Here is a 13,519-nt window from a genome sequence, read left to right on the forward strand (position 1 = left end):
GCCCCAGGATCTTAAAATGTTACTCATTTAGACAAATTACCTCATGGCACTTAGTCATATATTAACCAGGTAGAAGGAAACAGGAACAAATCTTTATACCTTTAAATACCTCCTAAGACACAAAAGGTTAAAAATACAGTTAAAAATGAGTCGAGGTCCGAGACCCTGGCACTGAAGACTTGGATGTTCTCTGGACCGCTTCCCCGTAGCCGGCTCCTGCACTTTCTTTTCTCTGATACCTCACAGCCGGTTGGTGTCTCCAGTCTCAGGGATATCCTGTCTTGCTGTCCCCACTCACCACCCCCTTCTTTTTCCTGCCTTCTGGATGCTCCCAAACTGTTTGGCTCCTTCGTTTTTAGCCGTGGACAGGACAGGTCTGCAAGCGCTCAACTCCGCTGCCTCTGTGGCTTCCTCCATGTTACTCACTCAGCCCTCGCTGCTCGTGGGGCCAGAAAGGACCACACAAGAACAGCTGTTCACAGGAGAGTGTCCCCGAGACAGCTTCCCTAGAGAGCCTGAGCAGCCCAAGAAGAGGTGTTTGAACCAATCCTAGACTGCCTTGCCTCATCAGCTATTTGAACAGACCAATCACAGTCTTGCCTCCTTAGCACCAATCACAGCAGCTCCTCAGCCAGGCCAAGGGAAGTGCTAGCCAAGGGGCTTGGGTTGAGGTGCTCCTTGGGGATCTGGAGTTCACTAACCCTCGTGGAAGCAAATCCTCTGGTACAAACCACCCTGGACGGGCCTGGTGGAAGCTTTGTCTTCAGGAGACAAGGCAATCAGCTGCATTCTTTGCATGTGGTGTCTCAAAGTGTCCACGGTCTGTTGGTCTGGCTGGCACTGGTTTAGGCCTTGTCTGCCTGGCTGTTAGACTACAGTCATTTTACTCAAGATTGTCAGGTCACCATGGAGATACATCAGCTGCTAAACAGGGGCGTCAGTCTGCCTTATCCCCCGGCACTTGCTTGTTTTCTGAAAACAAAACACCAGAGAGCATTTTAGCATTAGTATACCATTGAAACCATAGTGATTTTTAATGGTACCCCAGACAAGGTGGGTTCCCCCTAATCTGTCTAAGGCTAATACCACAGGCTGAAAAGGCAGGGCCATGGTGCTTCTTTGGACACTTCAGAAGGAGTGTTGCCCTGCCCACACCTGAGTTGGACTGAAGGCCTCTAGAAAGGTGAGAGGCCAAGCACACACTCCAGGCCTCCACATTCCGGGTTCTTCAGCTCAACAGCCCTGGGAAAAACGTCTCTCAAATTTCAGCTCTCTATGGATGCTCTGGCTGTCTCCCAAACTTCTGGCATCTCTGCAATTCAGTTGTGGCAAATGTCAAGAGTACTGAACTATAGTTATACATATGCATGAACCACCATGTGGATTCTGGGAATTGCACTTGGGTCCTCTGGCAAAACGTTCAGTGGTCTTGACCACTGAGCAGTCCCGCCTCCCATCCCTAACTTTTTCAAAGAAAAAACTCCTTCTCCATTTCTTTTGCTGAGATAACATGCCCTCTACCCAAAAAATGAGCAACTCAAGGGAGAATGAGTTTATTTTAACTAACAAATTCCAAGTCACAGTCCATCATAACAGGGAATCAAAGGCATGAATTTGAAATAGCTAGTCATGTGACACCCACAGTGGATGAGTTCATGCATGCTGCTTGCTTGCTTCCTTGCTTGTATTCAGCTGGATCTCTCCACGGTTATACAGCTCGGGTTACTCTGCTTAGGGAATAGTGTTACCCACAGTGGGCCGAGTCCTCCAAAATCAGTTAACTCAAGAGAATTCCCACACACATGCCCACAGGTATTGGTAGAAATATCAAGGCCACTCCACGTAGTTAAAAGAGAGGTTTATTTTGTGGGTTAACTTACAAGTGAAGGGATAGGTTACAGGGTCTGGGAAAGGTGAAGCACAGTCCAGCAGTGTTCAGTCTACATCCAGCGTCCAGGATCCAGGAACCAAGCGAGCCAGCCCATCCAGATCTCGGGTCTTTAGGGGTCCTATCTCGGCTCCGCCTTGTAGGCATAACAGTTACTGAAGCCTCAATGGGGGTTGGAACTTCCAGATCAAAGCTGAAACAGCCACCCACGACACACAGGGCAACCCAAAATAGATAGTCCCCACTTAAGACTCTCTTCCTTGGTGATTCTAGGTGGTGATATTTTGTTTGTTCTCTAACAAATAAAGCTTGCCTGAAGATCAGAGGGCAAAGCTAGCCACAAGGTAGCCATAGAGGCCAGGTAGTGGTGGCACACACCTTTAATCCCAGCACTTGGGATCTTCTGCCTTTGATTCCAGTAGTTGGGAGGCGTATGCCTTTAATCCCAGCACTAGGGAGGAGGAAACAGGAAGTGATATGGCTGGGAGAAGAGGGGAATGTAAAGTGGGCGGAGTCAGAGCTCGGCCCCTTTCCGGCTGAGGAGCTGGCGAGGTAAGAGGTGTCTGTGGCTGGCTCCCTTGTCTCTCTGATCTTTGAGCATTTACCCTGATGTCTGACCCCAAGTTTTTATTATTAAGACCAACTGGAATTTGCACTCCAATTCCAGGTTGTGTTGACAGTTGAAGCCGGGCACCACAACAGGCAAACCGCTCAGTGACTTGTACTGTGAGACCTCCTTGTCCAAAGTGTCGATGCTTTAAAAGCCCTGGTATTTGGTCTTATGCTGGCATTTCTCATTCGGTTAGCATGTAGGAAGCAGCTGCCCAGATACCTCAGAGACCATTGGATGTTGTTTGACAGATCTCATTCATGTGCCCTGTGTCAAAACCAAATCTTACAGACCTCTCACATGTGTGCATGTCCCAGCCTGCAGGTCTGACTGTAAGAGCACTAATAGTTTTCCAAGACAATTCCAACACTGTCTAGTTTGTGACGCTATGTTTAGGCCCTGTTGGCTTCTCTGCAGAAAATTAAGAGCTTGCTTCATGTTTAGCTCATTTTAATTGCTTCCTTTCATATCTTATATGATCTTCATCTATGAATATGGGGGGTGGTGAGACAGCTCGTGGTGACCATCCCATGTCACCTGGACTTGTAAAGGTCTTTATGTGAGGCATAAATTGTACTGCAAGAATGGACTTTCCCAGATGTGTATAGTTACCTCATCCTGTCAGACAGCTGAAAGCTGGCTTTTGTCAAGTTCCTTCTTTTTCTGCCCCCTGCATGGCAACGGGCTGGTTTGTGTGGACTTAGGGAAAAGGTTTTTCCCATTTTCAAAGTCTGCCACTGTTGTAGGATCAAGTTATGGCTGAGTCCAGTCCTAACATGCCACTAACCAACTGCGGAAACCCCAAGCATTGGCTTAAATATTTTGCTCTCAGCCTTCAGAAAGAGCACAGTCTCTGTAAGACTGCTGTCTGGGAAGTGAAAGTGAAAGCACAACAGACCCACCTAGGGATGTGGGGGATCACCAACACTGTCCTGGGCTGACAAGGGCCTAAGAGAAACAGGTTAAAGCAGGAAAGGGTTGCTTTCACTAGTGGTTTGAGAAGCCTCAGTTCTAGCAGGCTGGTTCCGTGTTCTCTAGGTCTTTGGCAAGGCAGAAACATCATGGCAGAGAGGTATTCACATCATGACAGCCGGGACACAGAGTGGGATGGTGAGAGGAGAGGTTCAGAGAGAAGAGACAGCATTTAAAGGCATACATCCTGTGACCTACATCCACATCTCTACCCTGCTTCCTTAAAGGACAGTCAAGTATAAATTGACCCATGGATTAATCCATGGAGAGAGTCAGCGGCCTCTTCATCCACTGACTCAATAGTGCCACCAGGTGGGGGCCAAGCTTTCAACAATGAGCCTTTTAATGGGACATTTCAAATCAAAACTCTGAGATTACATCCAATGATCACACTGGGGTCCAAGGCTTTATTCAGAGCTCAGCAGCAGCTTGTTAGATGTGGCTAACAGGGGTGGAAGCAATGAAATGAAATGGGTTTCCCACAGCCTTTCCCAGGAGTTGGAAGAAAAGAGGTGAACTGGGGTGTCTTTAGGAAGAGCAGTGGGTCATGGGAATTGTTCTAGGAAGGAAGTGGGAAGATCGGATTCTTTGAAGAAGAGGCTATGAAAGAGGGCGGTGGTGAAGGACAGGGTGGATTTATTCTGCAGTGACTAACTTCAGGGCAGTGCCATGCTGTCCAGTGCCAACCCGCTTTCTCAGGTGGCCTGGTGCTAACGGTAAAGATGAAGAAACTGTGTAGGAGGCTGCAGGACTCCATGTGCCCATGTGAGGGCTCACAAGGCCTCTTTTCTTGCTGTGTGCCCTGCCCTGGGCTGAAGATGCAAAGATGCCAGAGTTTCCCACCAAGGGCAGCCACTGGCTGAGCGTTAGGAGATGCAAGGGAGTCACCAGACTGTGGTCCTGGCTCCAGAGGTAAATTCACACTTTAGAGAAAGTTTTTTTCCACCCTGGAAGCCTATACCATTTCTTACACCAAGGAAGAAGACAAGCACAGTTGCATGGTGGTTTTCAAAAGCTCTTTAGTCTGAAACACCTGAAAACACTTCTAAAGATTTGGCATATTTGAAAAAAGTTATCTGCCTTCCATACGAAGTCTTGCTGAGTCTACAGGACATGCCTCTGATGAGGCATTAAACTCTAGTTCCTTCAATGTGGTTTTAAGAGTTCCTGTTTATCCCTGGGATGAGGTCCTGGTGATGTACACATCCCAGCAAGAAGTCACTATGTCAGGTCTCTGTGGGTGCCTTCACCCAGCTTATGGTTCAGGCAGTGGCCATTCCTTAAGAACTTTGTTCTAATTTTTTCCATTTCTAATCTTTCCAAAGATCTCTCCCATTCTTCTAACAGTCTTAGGCGAGTTAAAGTATTGAGGTGTAGCTGAATACTGGAGGTTTGCAATTTCCACTGGGAAGACTCAGAGGCCGGAAGACTCAGGGTAAATACGGAAGCCTGCGAGCCCAACATCCGGGAGACTAGAACTTTAGACTGAGCCATATCCTAGGCTAATGCAAAGTGAGGAGCTTGTGGGAAACAGAGCTTGTTAAGCCCACTTTACGCCATTGCCTAGGTTGGACTGGCCTAGGTTTTAGTGACTTGTATCCACGAGTGCACACAAAATTTCCAAAAGACCTTGCTCTACAGTCAAGTCATCTAATTTTGAGTTTGAAATATCTTCCTTTATTCCCACACTTGACAACAACCAGCAGCTTCAAAAACTGTTCCCTGCTCATTACAGAGATAGCTAGGTAAACGAACCTCACCAGAGAGCCACAAATCCTTCTTCTGGGGCAAGCTGATTTAGTGATGGTTCTTATAGTGTACTGAGTGCTCCTTGTGGAGGGGAAGCGATGCTTTAGAGAGTTACCTAACAGGGTTACAGTCAGAAATGCTACATTGTAGATCAGAGCTCAGGGCCAGCCTGTTAGAATATGGCCAGCAGAGAATGAGGTGATGAAATGAAATGGGTATACACAGCCTTGCTGGTTTTTAATTGAGAGAAAACAAGACATGAACGGGCATGTCCCCTAAAGAGAGAGGAGTGTCCTGTCACAGTTTTTAAGAAAGAAATAAGAAGATCAATATTGTGTTGGTTGGAAGTAGGGTTGGACAGGAGCCAAGGATAGATTTATTCTTCAATAATTAACATTTGGGGGCCTGTGCCAATGACACAGGACTGGAGATATGACGCAGTAACAAAAGCAAGAGGCATAGCCTGGTGAGGAAGATCAGCTCCCCTGAGTTTCCACAGAGATGGCTGCGGGGTTCCATGTGCCCTTGCAAGGATTGCTGGGGCTGCTCCTGCTGTGTGCCCTGCCCTGGGCTGAAGGTGGGAAGGTGCTGGTGATTCCCGTGGAGGGCAGCCACTGGCTGAGCATGAGGGATGTCACCAAGGAGCTCCATGCCCGAGGCCACCAGATTGTGGTCCTGGCTCCAGACGTGACTCTTCACATCAAAGGAGAGGACTTCTTCACCCTCAAAACTTATGCCTTTCCACACACTATCCAAAGATATAAGCGACAAATGATAAAAAACATTAACCTGCTCTTTGAAACAGGAAATTCTGTGAAGACATTCTTTAAAACATCTGAGGCTTTGAAAAAAATATCAGCAACTCTCTTAACGTCTTGCAAGAATCTACTGCACAATGAGACCCTGATCCGGCACCTGAACTCCAGCTCCTTTGATGTGGTCTTAACGGACCCGGTTTTCCCCTGTGGGGCAGTGCTGGCCAAGTACCTACAGATTCCTGCTGTGTTTTTTCTGCGGTATATCCCCTGTGACATAGACTATGAGGCCACACAATGTCCAAACCCTCCCTCGTATATTCCAAGTCTACTCACAAGACTTTCTGACCACATGAACTTCCTACAAAGGACCAAAAATATGCTGTACCCTCTCGCCTTGAAGTACCTGTGTCGTGTATCTTTCTCTCCCTTTGAAAGTCTTGCCTCTGAGCTTTTTCAGAGAGAGGTGTCCTTGATGGAGGTTCTCAGTCATGCATCAGTGTGGCTGTTCCGAGGGGACTTTGTGTTCGACTACCCCAGGCCCATCATGCCTAACATGGTCTTCATTGGGGGCATAAACTGTGCCAACAGGAAGCCACTCTCTCAGGTCTGTATTGAAGCCTTTAACCAATTAATATTCTATGCAGAATATATTTTCTAATGCTGATTTTCGGTCTTTTAAAGGATTCTGCCCCTTTACTGATAGCCTTTCTTGGCATAAACTATTAGAATCTGGCTCTTCTGTTTTTATTTTATGTGTGTGGGTTTTTGCCTGGGTGTCTGTTTGTGTACTACATACAGACAGTGACTATGGAAGCCAGAAGAGATCATTGAATCTCCTGGAACTGGAATTGCAGATGGTTGTGTGAGCCACCATGTGGGTGCTGAGAATCGAACTCAGTTCCTCTGGAAGAGAAGCCATCTCTCCAGCCCCAGAGCCTTCTATTTGTCAGTGGCCACTGGGGGAACTAGTGGCTGAGGGTCTCTGATAGACTGAAGAGTGGTGGTGGGTCTCTACTGAGACTGTCCACGTGTCTGTGTACTGTTTTCCTGCTGAGTTCCTGGATCTGGGTGGGAGCAGAGACACTGAGCTGTGACCTGACCTATCCTGGGGAGTGCTACTGCCTAGGGGAATAAAGGAATTTCACAGTGCAGTTGTTGGGTCCATGCGCATAGTAGGTCTACCCTTTTCCTGGTGTCACCTTCAATGTCTTCCCTCAGTGTTGAAAGTCTTCATTGTAGAGTTCTTTCACAGCTTCGGTTAGCTGGGCATTTCTATTTTGAGGCAATTGTTAATGGGGTTTGCTCTTGGTTATTTTCACCATGCTTGCCGCTGGCGAGTAGGAAGACAACTGTTGATTTCCTATTCTACCACTCTGAAGAGAGTGTTTCTCATCTCTCAGAAGTGCAGGTGGGTCTTTAGGGCTGCTCTGTGTACAGCCATATCCTGTGCAAATGAGGACACGTGGACGTCGTCTTCTCCTCTTCGTGTCCTTCTAGTTGTCTCCTTGTCTTGCTGGCGCTGGATTCAGTGAGAGAACAGAATGGACACCTTGTTTAGATCCTGATTTTAGTGGAAGTGCTTCTCCCCATTTCTTATAATGTTGGCTCTAATTTCGAGGTACATGGCTTTTGCTATGTTGAAATATGTTCTTTTGATTTGTAGAGGCCACAGGGCTTTTTGTATTAACGGATCCTGGGTTTTGCCAAAAGCCTTTTCTGCATCTGTTTGGATGACCTGTGATCTCGGTCCTTCTGTCCACTTTAGTGATTTTCTACACTTATTGATTTGTGTGTGTTAAATCAATATTACCCTTCAGGTATAAAGCCAACTTGATCATGGTTGAGCTTTCTGATAGCTTCTTAAATTTAGTTGGCAAGTATTTGAGAAATTCTTCATCTATTTTCATCAGAGAGATCGTTTTGTGGTTTGTCTTATTTTCTTATATATTTATGTGATTTGTGAATTAAAGTCATGCTGGCTTCATAAAGAGCTTGATCATGTTCTTTCCTGGCATCTTTTGTGGAGTACTTTGAGAAGCATGGTGTTAGTTCTTTGAAAGTCTGGTAAGATTAAGCAGTACTTCATGTGGACCCTGGAGGTGTTGGCTTTGGAGGTTTTAAGTTACTGCTTTGATTTCCTATTTCACACTTCAAAAGGGACCCAGATGCACTTTCTCAGGGTCCTAGTTTGTGCCAGTGTGTTCAGGTCCTTTCACCCAAGAAAGGTTGTATTTTTAGCTCGATTTCATTTCCAATTCAGTTTAGTGTCTTATGCAATTTCTTAAACTATCCCAAGGTAAGCATGCCAAAAATCCTCTTAGTGTGGGGCTGGACTGAGTTAACAACATGGACTTCTCAGCTTCTCCTCTGGTCTGTTTCCCTGTGTGACAATGGGGAGGCATGTGCACCTAAGTGGGGTGTCCTTTCCCTCATCAGCCACCAACACTGTTTCAGAACCAAGCTAGGGCTGAATGGCATGCTGAGAAGCCACCAACCACCATGGAACCTCAAGGCCCTCAGTTGAGTATGTTGTCCTCTGCCTTCACAAGGAGCATGGTCCTGATCAGAACCAGTTTCTGATCTGAAAAAGTGTAGAGAGAAAAGAGTGAACCAACTTAAACTACTGCAGCTGAGATAATAGGAGTCCAGTGACACCCCCTTTCATAGCTCCCTAAATTTTAAATCTGGATTGACATTTTAATGGATTATCAAATGCCCCTCATTATTTATGTGTAATTGAAAGCCATCATTTTAAATTTGTTTTGTTTTTTCATTTATTAAGTTGAAATATAATCACATTCCCTTTCCTGACTCCAACCCTTCCCATGTCCACTCCCTCACTTTGCTCTCAAGTTCCTGACCTCCTTTTCTTTAATTGTTTATATATTACACACACACACACACACACACACACACACACACACACACACACACACACACTACACATTGGGGAGAATATCTGGCATTTGTCTTTGTGAACCTGAGATTCCTCAGTATATTTTCTAGTTTCATCCATTTACCTGCAAATTCCACAGTTTGTACGTGTGTGTGTGTGTGTGTGTGTGTGTGTGTGTGTGTGTGTGTGTGTTAATCTCTAAGTACAACTTACTGAGTCCATTCAGTGTTGTATGTACATGACTCCAGGCCTGACAGTTTGGTATTGGATGACCAACTTGGGACTCCAAATTGAGGGAAGACTACTTCTCCCGCTCTCAGCATCCTTTAGCTGGTCATGGTTGGGGTTCATAGGCTTCACAGCTGGATACCACTTCTGGTCAGTTCCCTTCCTTGGCAGCTTGCCTAGTACCTTCCAGAACTATTAGAGTCATGCTTCACAGATTTATGTCTCTGACTCAGCTGGGCCACACAACACCCATGGCCTAGTTCACAGGTAAAGTGTTTCTTCGGATGCAGCATTTGAATGATTCTGTGTACTTTTGAAAGTGAATGAATGTGAGAACCTCACAGTGAGGAGAGGTACCAACACTGTCCTGGGATGGTTTCCCACAGCGTCTACTGCAGTTTTAGGTGGAGCAGGGGTGAACATTGACTCTGGGCAGAAGTGCCACTAAATAAGTGCTGTAGTGGGATTCTGAGATGGCCCCAGGACCCCATTGGGGGGCTCATAGAGCTGATGTTTCTGCTCTGTGCCCTGCACTGGGCTGAGGGTGGGAAGGTGGTGGCATATCCCATGGAAGGCAGCCACTGGCTGAGTATGACGACCATCATGAAGGAGCTCCATGCCTGAGGCCACCAGACTTTGGTCTTGGCTCCAGATGCATCTGTGTGCATCAAAAAAGAGGACTTCTTCACTCTGAAAATCTATGCTGTTCCACTCAGCAAAGAGGAATATAGGCACAACTTACTGGGCCACCTTCCAAAGTTCTTTGAAATAGAACATGACCTGGAGATATTTCTTAAAGTTATGGCATACGTGAAAAATGTATCAACATGGATTTGGGTCTACATGGGTCTACTGTGTGGGTGTATTGCAGAATGAGGCTCTGGCCCACCATCTTAATTTGAGTTCCTTCAGTGTGGTTTAAGAGACCCTCTTTAGCCCTGTGGGGTGGTGCTGGCCAAGTGCTTGCATGTTTCTGCTGTGTTTTTCCTGCACTACGTTCCCTGTGAACTAGGTTTTAAGGCAGCCCAGTGTCCAAACCCTCCCTTGTATGTTACTCATAAGAACTTCAGACCACAGATGTGCAGAGGGTCAAGAACATTATTCTGATTCTGTGAATATATCTATTCTGAGGCCTTGAGTTATCTTTCATATTTTTAATACTCCCTATGTGAGCCTTGCCTTTTGCAGAGAGAGGTGTCCTTGGTGGAGGTTCTCAGCCATGCATCCATGTGGCTGTTCCGAGGGGACTTTGTGCTTGATTACCCCAGGCCCATCGTGCCTAACATGGTCTTCACTGGGGGCGTAAACTGTGCCAACAGGAAGTCACTCCATCAGGTCTGTTTTCTGCCTTTGTCCCAACAATGTTTCCACAAGACTATGTTTAAAAAGACCCCGTAGTCTGAGTTGTACAATCAACTTCTCATCTTTTAGGGATTTCTCTCTGTGAGATTCTCCTAATTATCTTTGGTGAGTCTAATTATTTTTGGTGTTGCTGTTTGTTTGTATTTTTTGTTTGTTTTGGAAGATGAGGTCTCTCTATGCAGCTCTGGCTGTCCTGAAACTCACTTTTGTAGACCAAGCTGGGCTGGAACTCACAGAGATCCTCTTACCTCTGCCTTCCGAGTGCTGACATTAAAGGTGTGCACCACCATAACTGACTTGAGTCTAATTCTTGAATTGTCCACACTAGGTATTCAGGATTTTAGTGGCCACTGAGAAGACTGGAAGGCACTATTGAGGGTCTTTCATGGTTCTGAGGGGTGATAGGACTCCATGGAGACTGTCCACTAGTTAAGACAGGATCTTCCAGAGGGTAAGGCTTCCTGAAACATGGCAGAGGCAGAGAGGCTGAGCTGTGATCTAGCCCTTTCCTAGGTGGAAAAGGCAAAGTTAAGCATTTTGCAATAATTTACATTAGAAGGGAGTTGTGGCAACCAATGACAGGCCCTGCTGGTGGGCAGTGCTGGCATAATAAAATGAACTTGGGAATTTAATGGAGGAGACACAGTCTATGGAAGATCCGCTACCTTGGGATTCTGTGGAGATGGCCCCTTGACTCAGGTGCCCAGGGGAGAGCTCACAGGGCTGCTGTTCCTGCTGTGTGCCCTGTCTTGGGCCATCCGCTGTTTAATGTGTACAGTCCTTTATGTACCCTGGATGTCCGTCCCCTGTCCTATGTGTTGTTTGCAGACTTTTGCATTTCCTCAGCTCTCTCCCACTCTGGTGACTGCTTCAGTTTCGTATAATCCCATTTGTCGATTCTCGGGATTATTTCCTGGAGTCTTGGAATGTAATTCAGAAAACCATCACCTACACCCATTGTTAGGTTTGGATGGGGCCGGCGGTTCAAGAGGACACTGGGATTGATCACTGGGTATTAAGGAGTTTATTTGAAGAGTTGTAAATGCCATGTACCGACAGGTAAAGGGTCAGCAGCATGTCAGGGGCTCTACAGAGAGTCCAGGTCCCAGGAGCAGTGACAGGCAGCATGGCCGTGTCTCTGAAGAGAATCAGAGCCCACGTGGCAGGCAGGGGTAGAGGTGGGGATCTGTTTTTAGGATGGAGAGGCCCTCTTGGTATCAACTAACTCTCTGGGTGAGACACTGGCTGTGTAGCAAATGTGTCAGCTCAGGGCTCACAGAAAATCCCAGCGGACACCTGTCAGTGTTTGTGAGAGGAGGCCTGAGCACAGGCTGGATTCTAGTATTCTAGTATTACATTCTTACATCTATAGCTAAGAAATAGGCCTACTACAACAATATAGCAATTGTTGATTAAAAGCAATTTATCCTTCAACTCCAATACTTGAAGTAATTGAACAGCAATAATAGTACCACAGTATAATAATGTGATATTAGTTATCTAATGTGCAAAAGGAAAGTTCAAAAGTCCAATAAGACTAATGATTAGTATTGGGATGATGGTGAAAAACAGAGGGAAAATAAACAGAGGAGGGGACCAATGGGGATGGGTCAGAGGCAGCTCTAACCTAACGCAGACGGAAAAGAGAAAGGGGTAAAAAATATGGTCAGACACCCTGAAACAACCCCAGCTCAGGGAAGACTGAGACAGAGGTCTTCAAAACCAAGACAGCCTTTGTTCTTTGGAGAGCCTTTCATGGGGAAATTGAAAGGACTAGAACAGAAGAAAAGAATAAGGGTGTGAAAAGCAATGCGAACAAACAGAATAGGACAATAGGATCGTAGATGGACCTTAGGTACTAAGTGAGGGAGGAATAAAAGTAAAGGGAAGAAATAGGAAGAAGATACAGAGTCTGACTTGGCCTCTTAGCTGCTGGACACCCCTTTCGATGCTCACAGATCCAGGTCACACGCCTGGGCGGATGTCATTCGAGTTTCTAGGTGGTCTTTCACTGGTCCATTTAAAACTGTCGGTCCACTTGTAGGCAGTCCTTTGTAAGGTTGGGCCACAGGTGCCGACTCTGTGAGTGAGAGGTCGCGTGGGATTATGGATGCTGTCCCTGTCCCTGGACAGTTCTGATGGTGTCCAGCATTCCTTTGGAATCTGTGTTTGAGTTCCACTGCAGATTCTGGCCCTGATCAGTTTTCAGCCTTGCTGAGTACTGCATGGTTCTGATTCCAAATTTAGTTCCTGATATCTTGAGGTATTTTGTGGGCTAAGTTTCAGTGTATATAGTCCTATGATACGGTCGGTGAAAGAAACAGTCCTCACCTCCCTGGAATAAAAGATGTGGTTTATTCTAGAGTCAAATATGCAAGCCTGAGGATGCAGATTTGGGTCTCTTCAAACACCATGTTCTAATGAGGTAGAAATTTCATTAATTTTTTTAGAGGAAATAAAACAAAACAAAAAACCACAAGTCAAAACACTTTTCAGACATATTGATGGGCACATCAGGCAGGCAGGTTATGGAAAGATTGGGAGAACTCTACTGTGGGCTTTAAATGCTATCAGATGATACTCTTAGCCTTGGGTTGGTGTGAAACTAAAGCTTTATTAAAATATTCCAAAAGATTGTTTTATCTCTTCGTTAGGATGTTAGGTTCGATGGTCACAGAGTGCTGTGGTTCAGCACAGAACGAGACAAACGATGACTACTTAGTAGGATGAAGATTGTCCAAGATAAATTGCAAGTGGGCTTTGGCTTATAAAACCCCCCTCTCTTCATGCCATTGAAGTGCTAATCCATCAGCTATCCTTTGAGACACAGCTTCCCCCACCCCAGGAATTCTTATTCACAACACTTGCTCTGGGTTCCAGAGTGCATGTTTCATGGAGGGTCTATGGTGGCCAAGCTGCCCACCAGCACGGTCCTTTCAAAAACCATTGCTCCACTCCATCTAGAGTCCATCTAGAGAGTTTTTGCAGGGCTTCCTTCCATCTCTCTCTCTCTCTCTCTCTCTCTCTCTCTCTCTCTCTCTCTCTCTCTCTCTCTC

At 46.1% G+C, this 13,519-nt stretch overlaps 1 protein-coding gene across 5 annotated transcripts in view; it reads left to right on the forward strand.

Annotated features, from left to right (window-relative positions):
• LOC114697897 (UDP-glucuronosyltransferase 1-6) overlaps nt 1-13,519 on the forward strand; it is a 104,137-nt gene that overhangs the window by 56,712 nt on the left and 33,906 nt on the right. Inside the window, exon 1 of one of the 5 annotated variants that reach the window (XM_037210086.1) lies at nt 5,683-6,581. The exons of the other annotated variants lie outside the window; for them this stretch is intronic. Within the exon in view, the coding sequence (XP_037065981.1) occupies nt 5,721-6,581 (861 nt within the window). The 5' untranslated portion in view covers nt 5,683-5,720. Of the gene's footprint in view, nt 1-5,682; nt 6,582-13,519 lie in introns of those variants that run through there. 5 annotated transcript variants of the gene reach the window in all.

Source organism: Peromyscus leucopus, chromosome 13, assembly GCF_004664715.2.
Source record: "Peromyscus leucopus breed LL Stock chromosome 13, UCI_PerLeu_2.1, whole genome shotgun sequence".
Lineage (NCBI taxonomy): Eukaryota > Metazoa > Chordata > Mammalia > Rodentia > Cricetidae > Peromyscus > Peromyscus leucopus.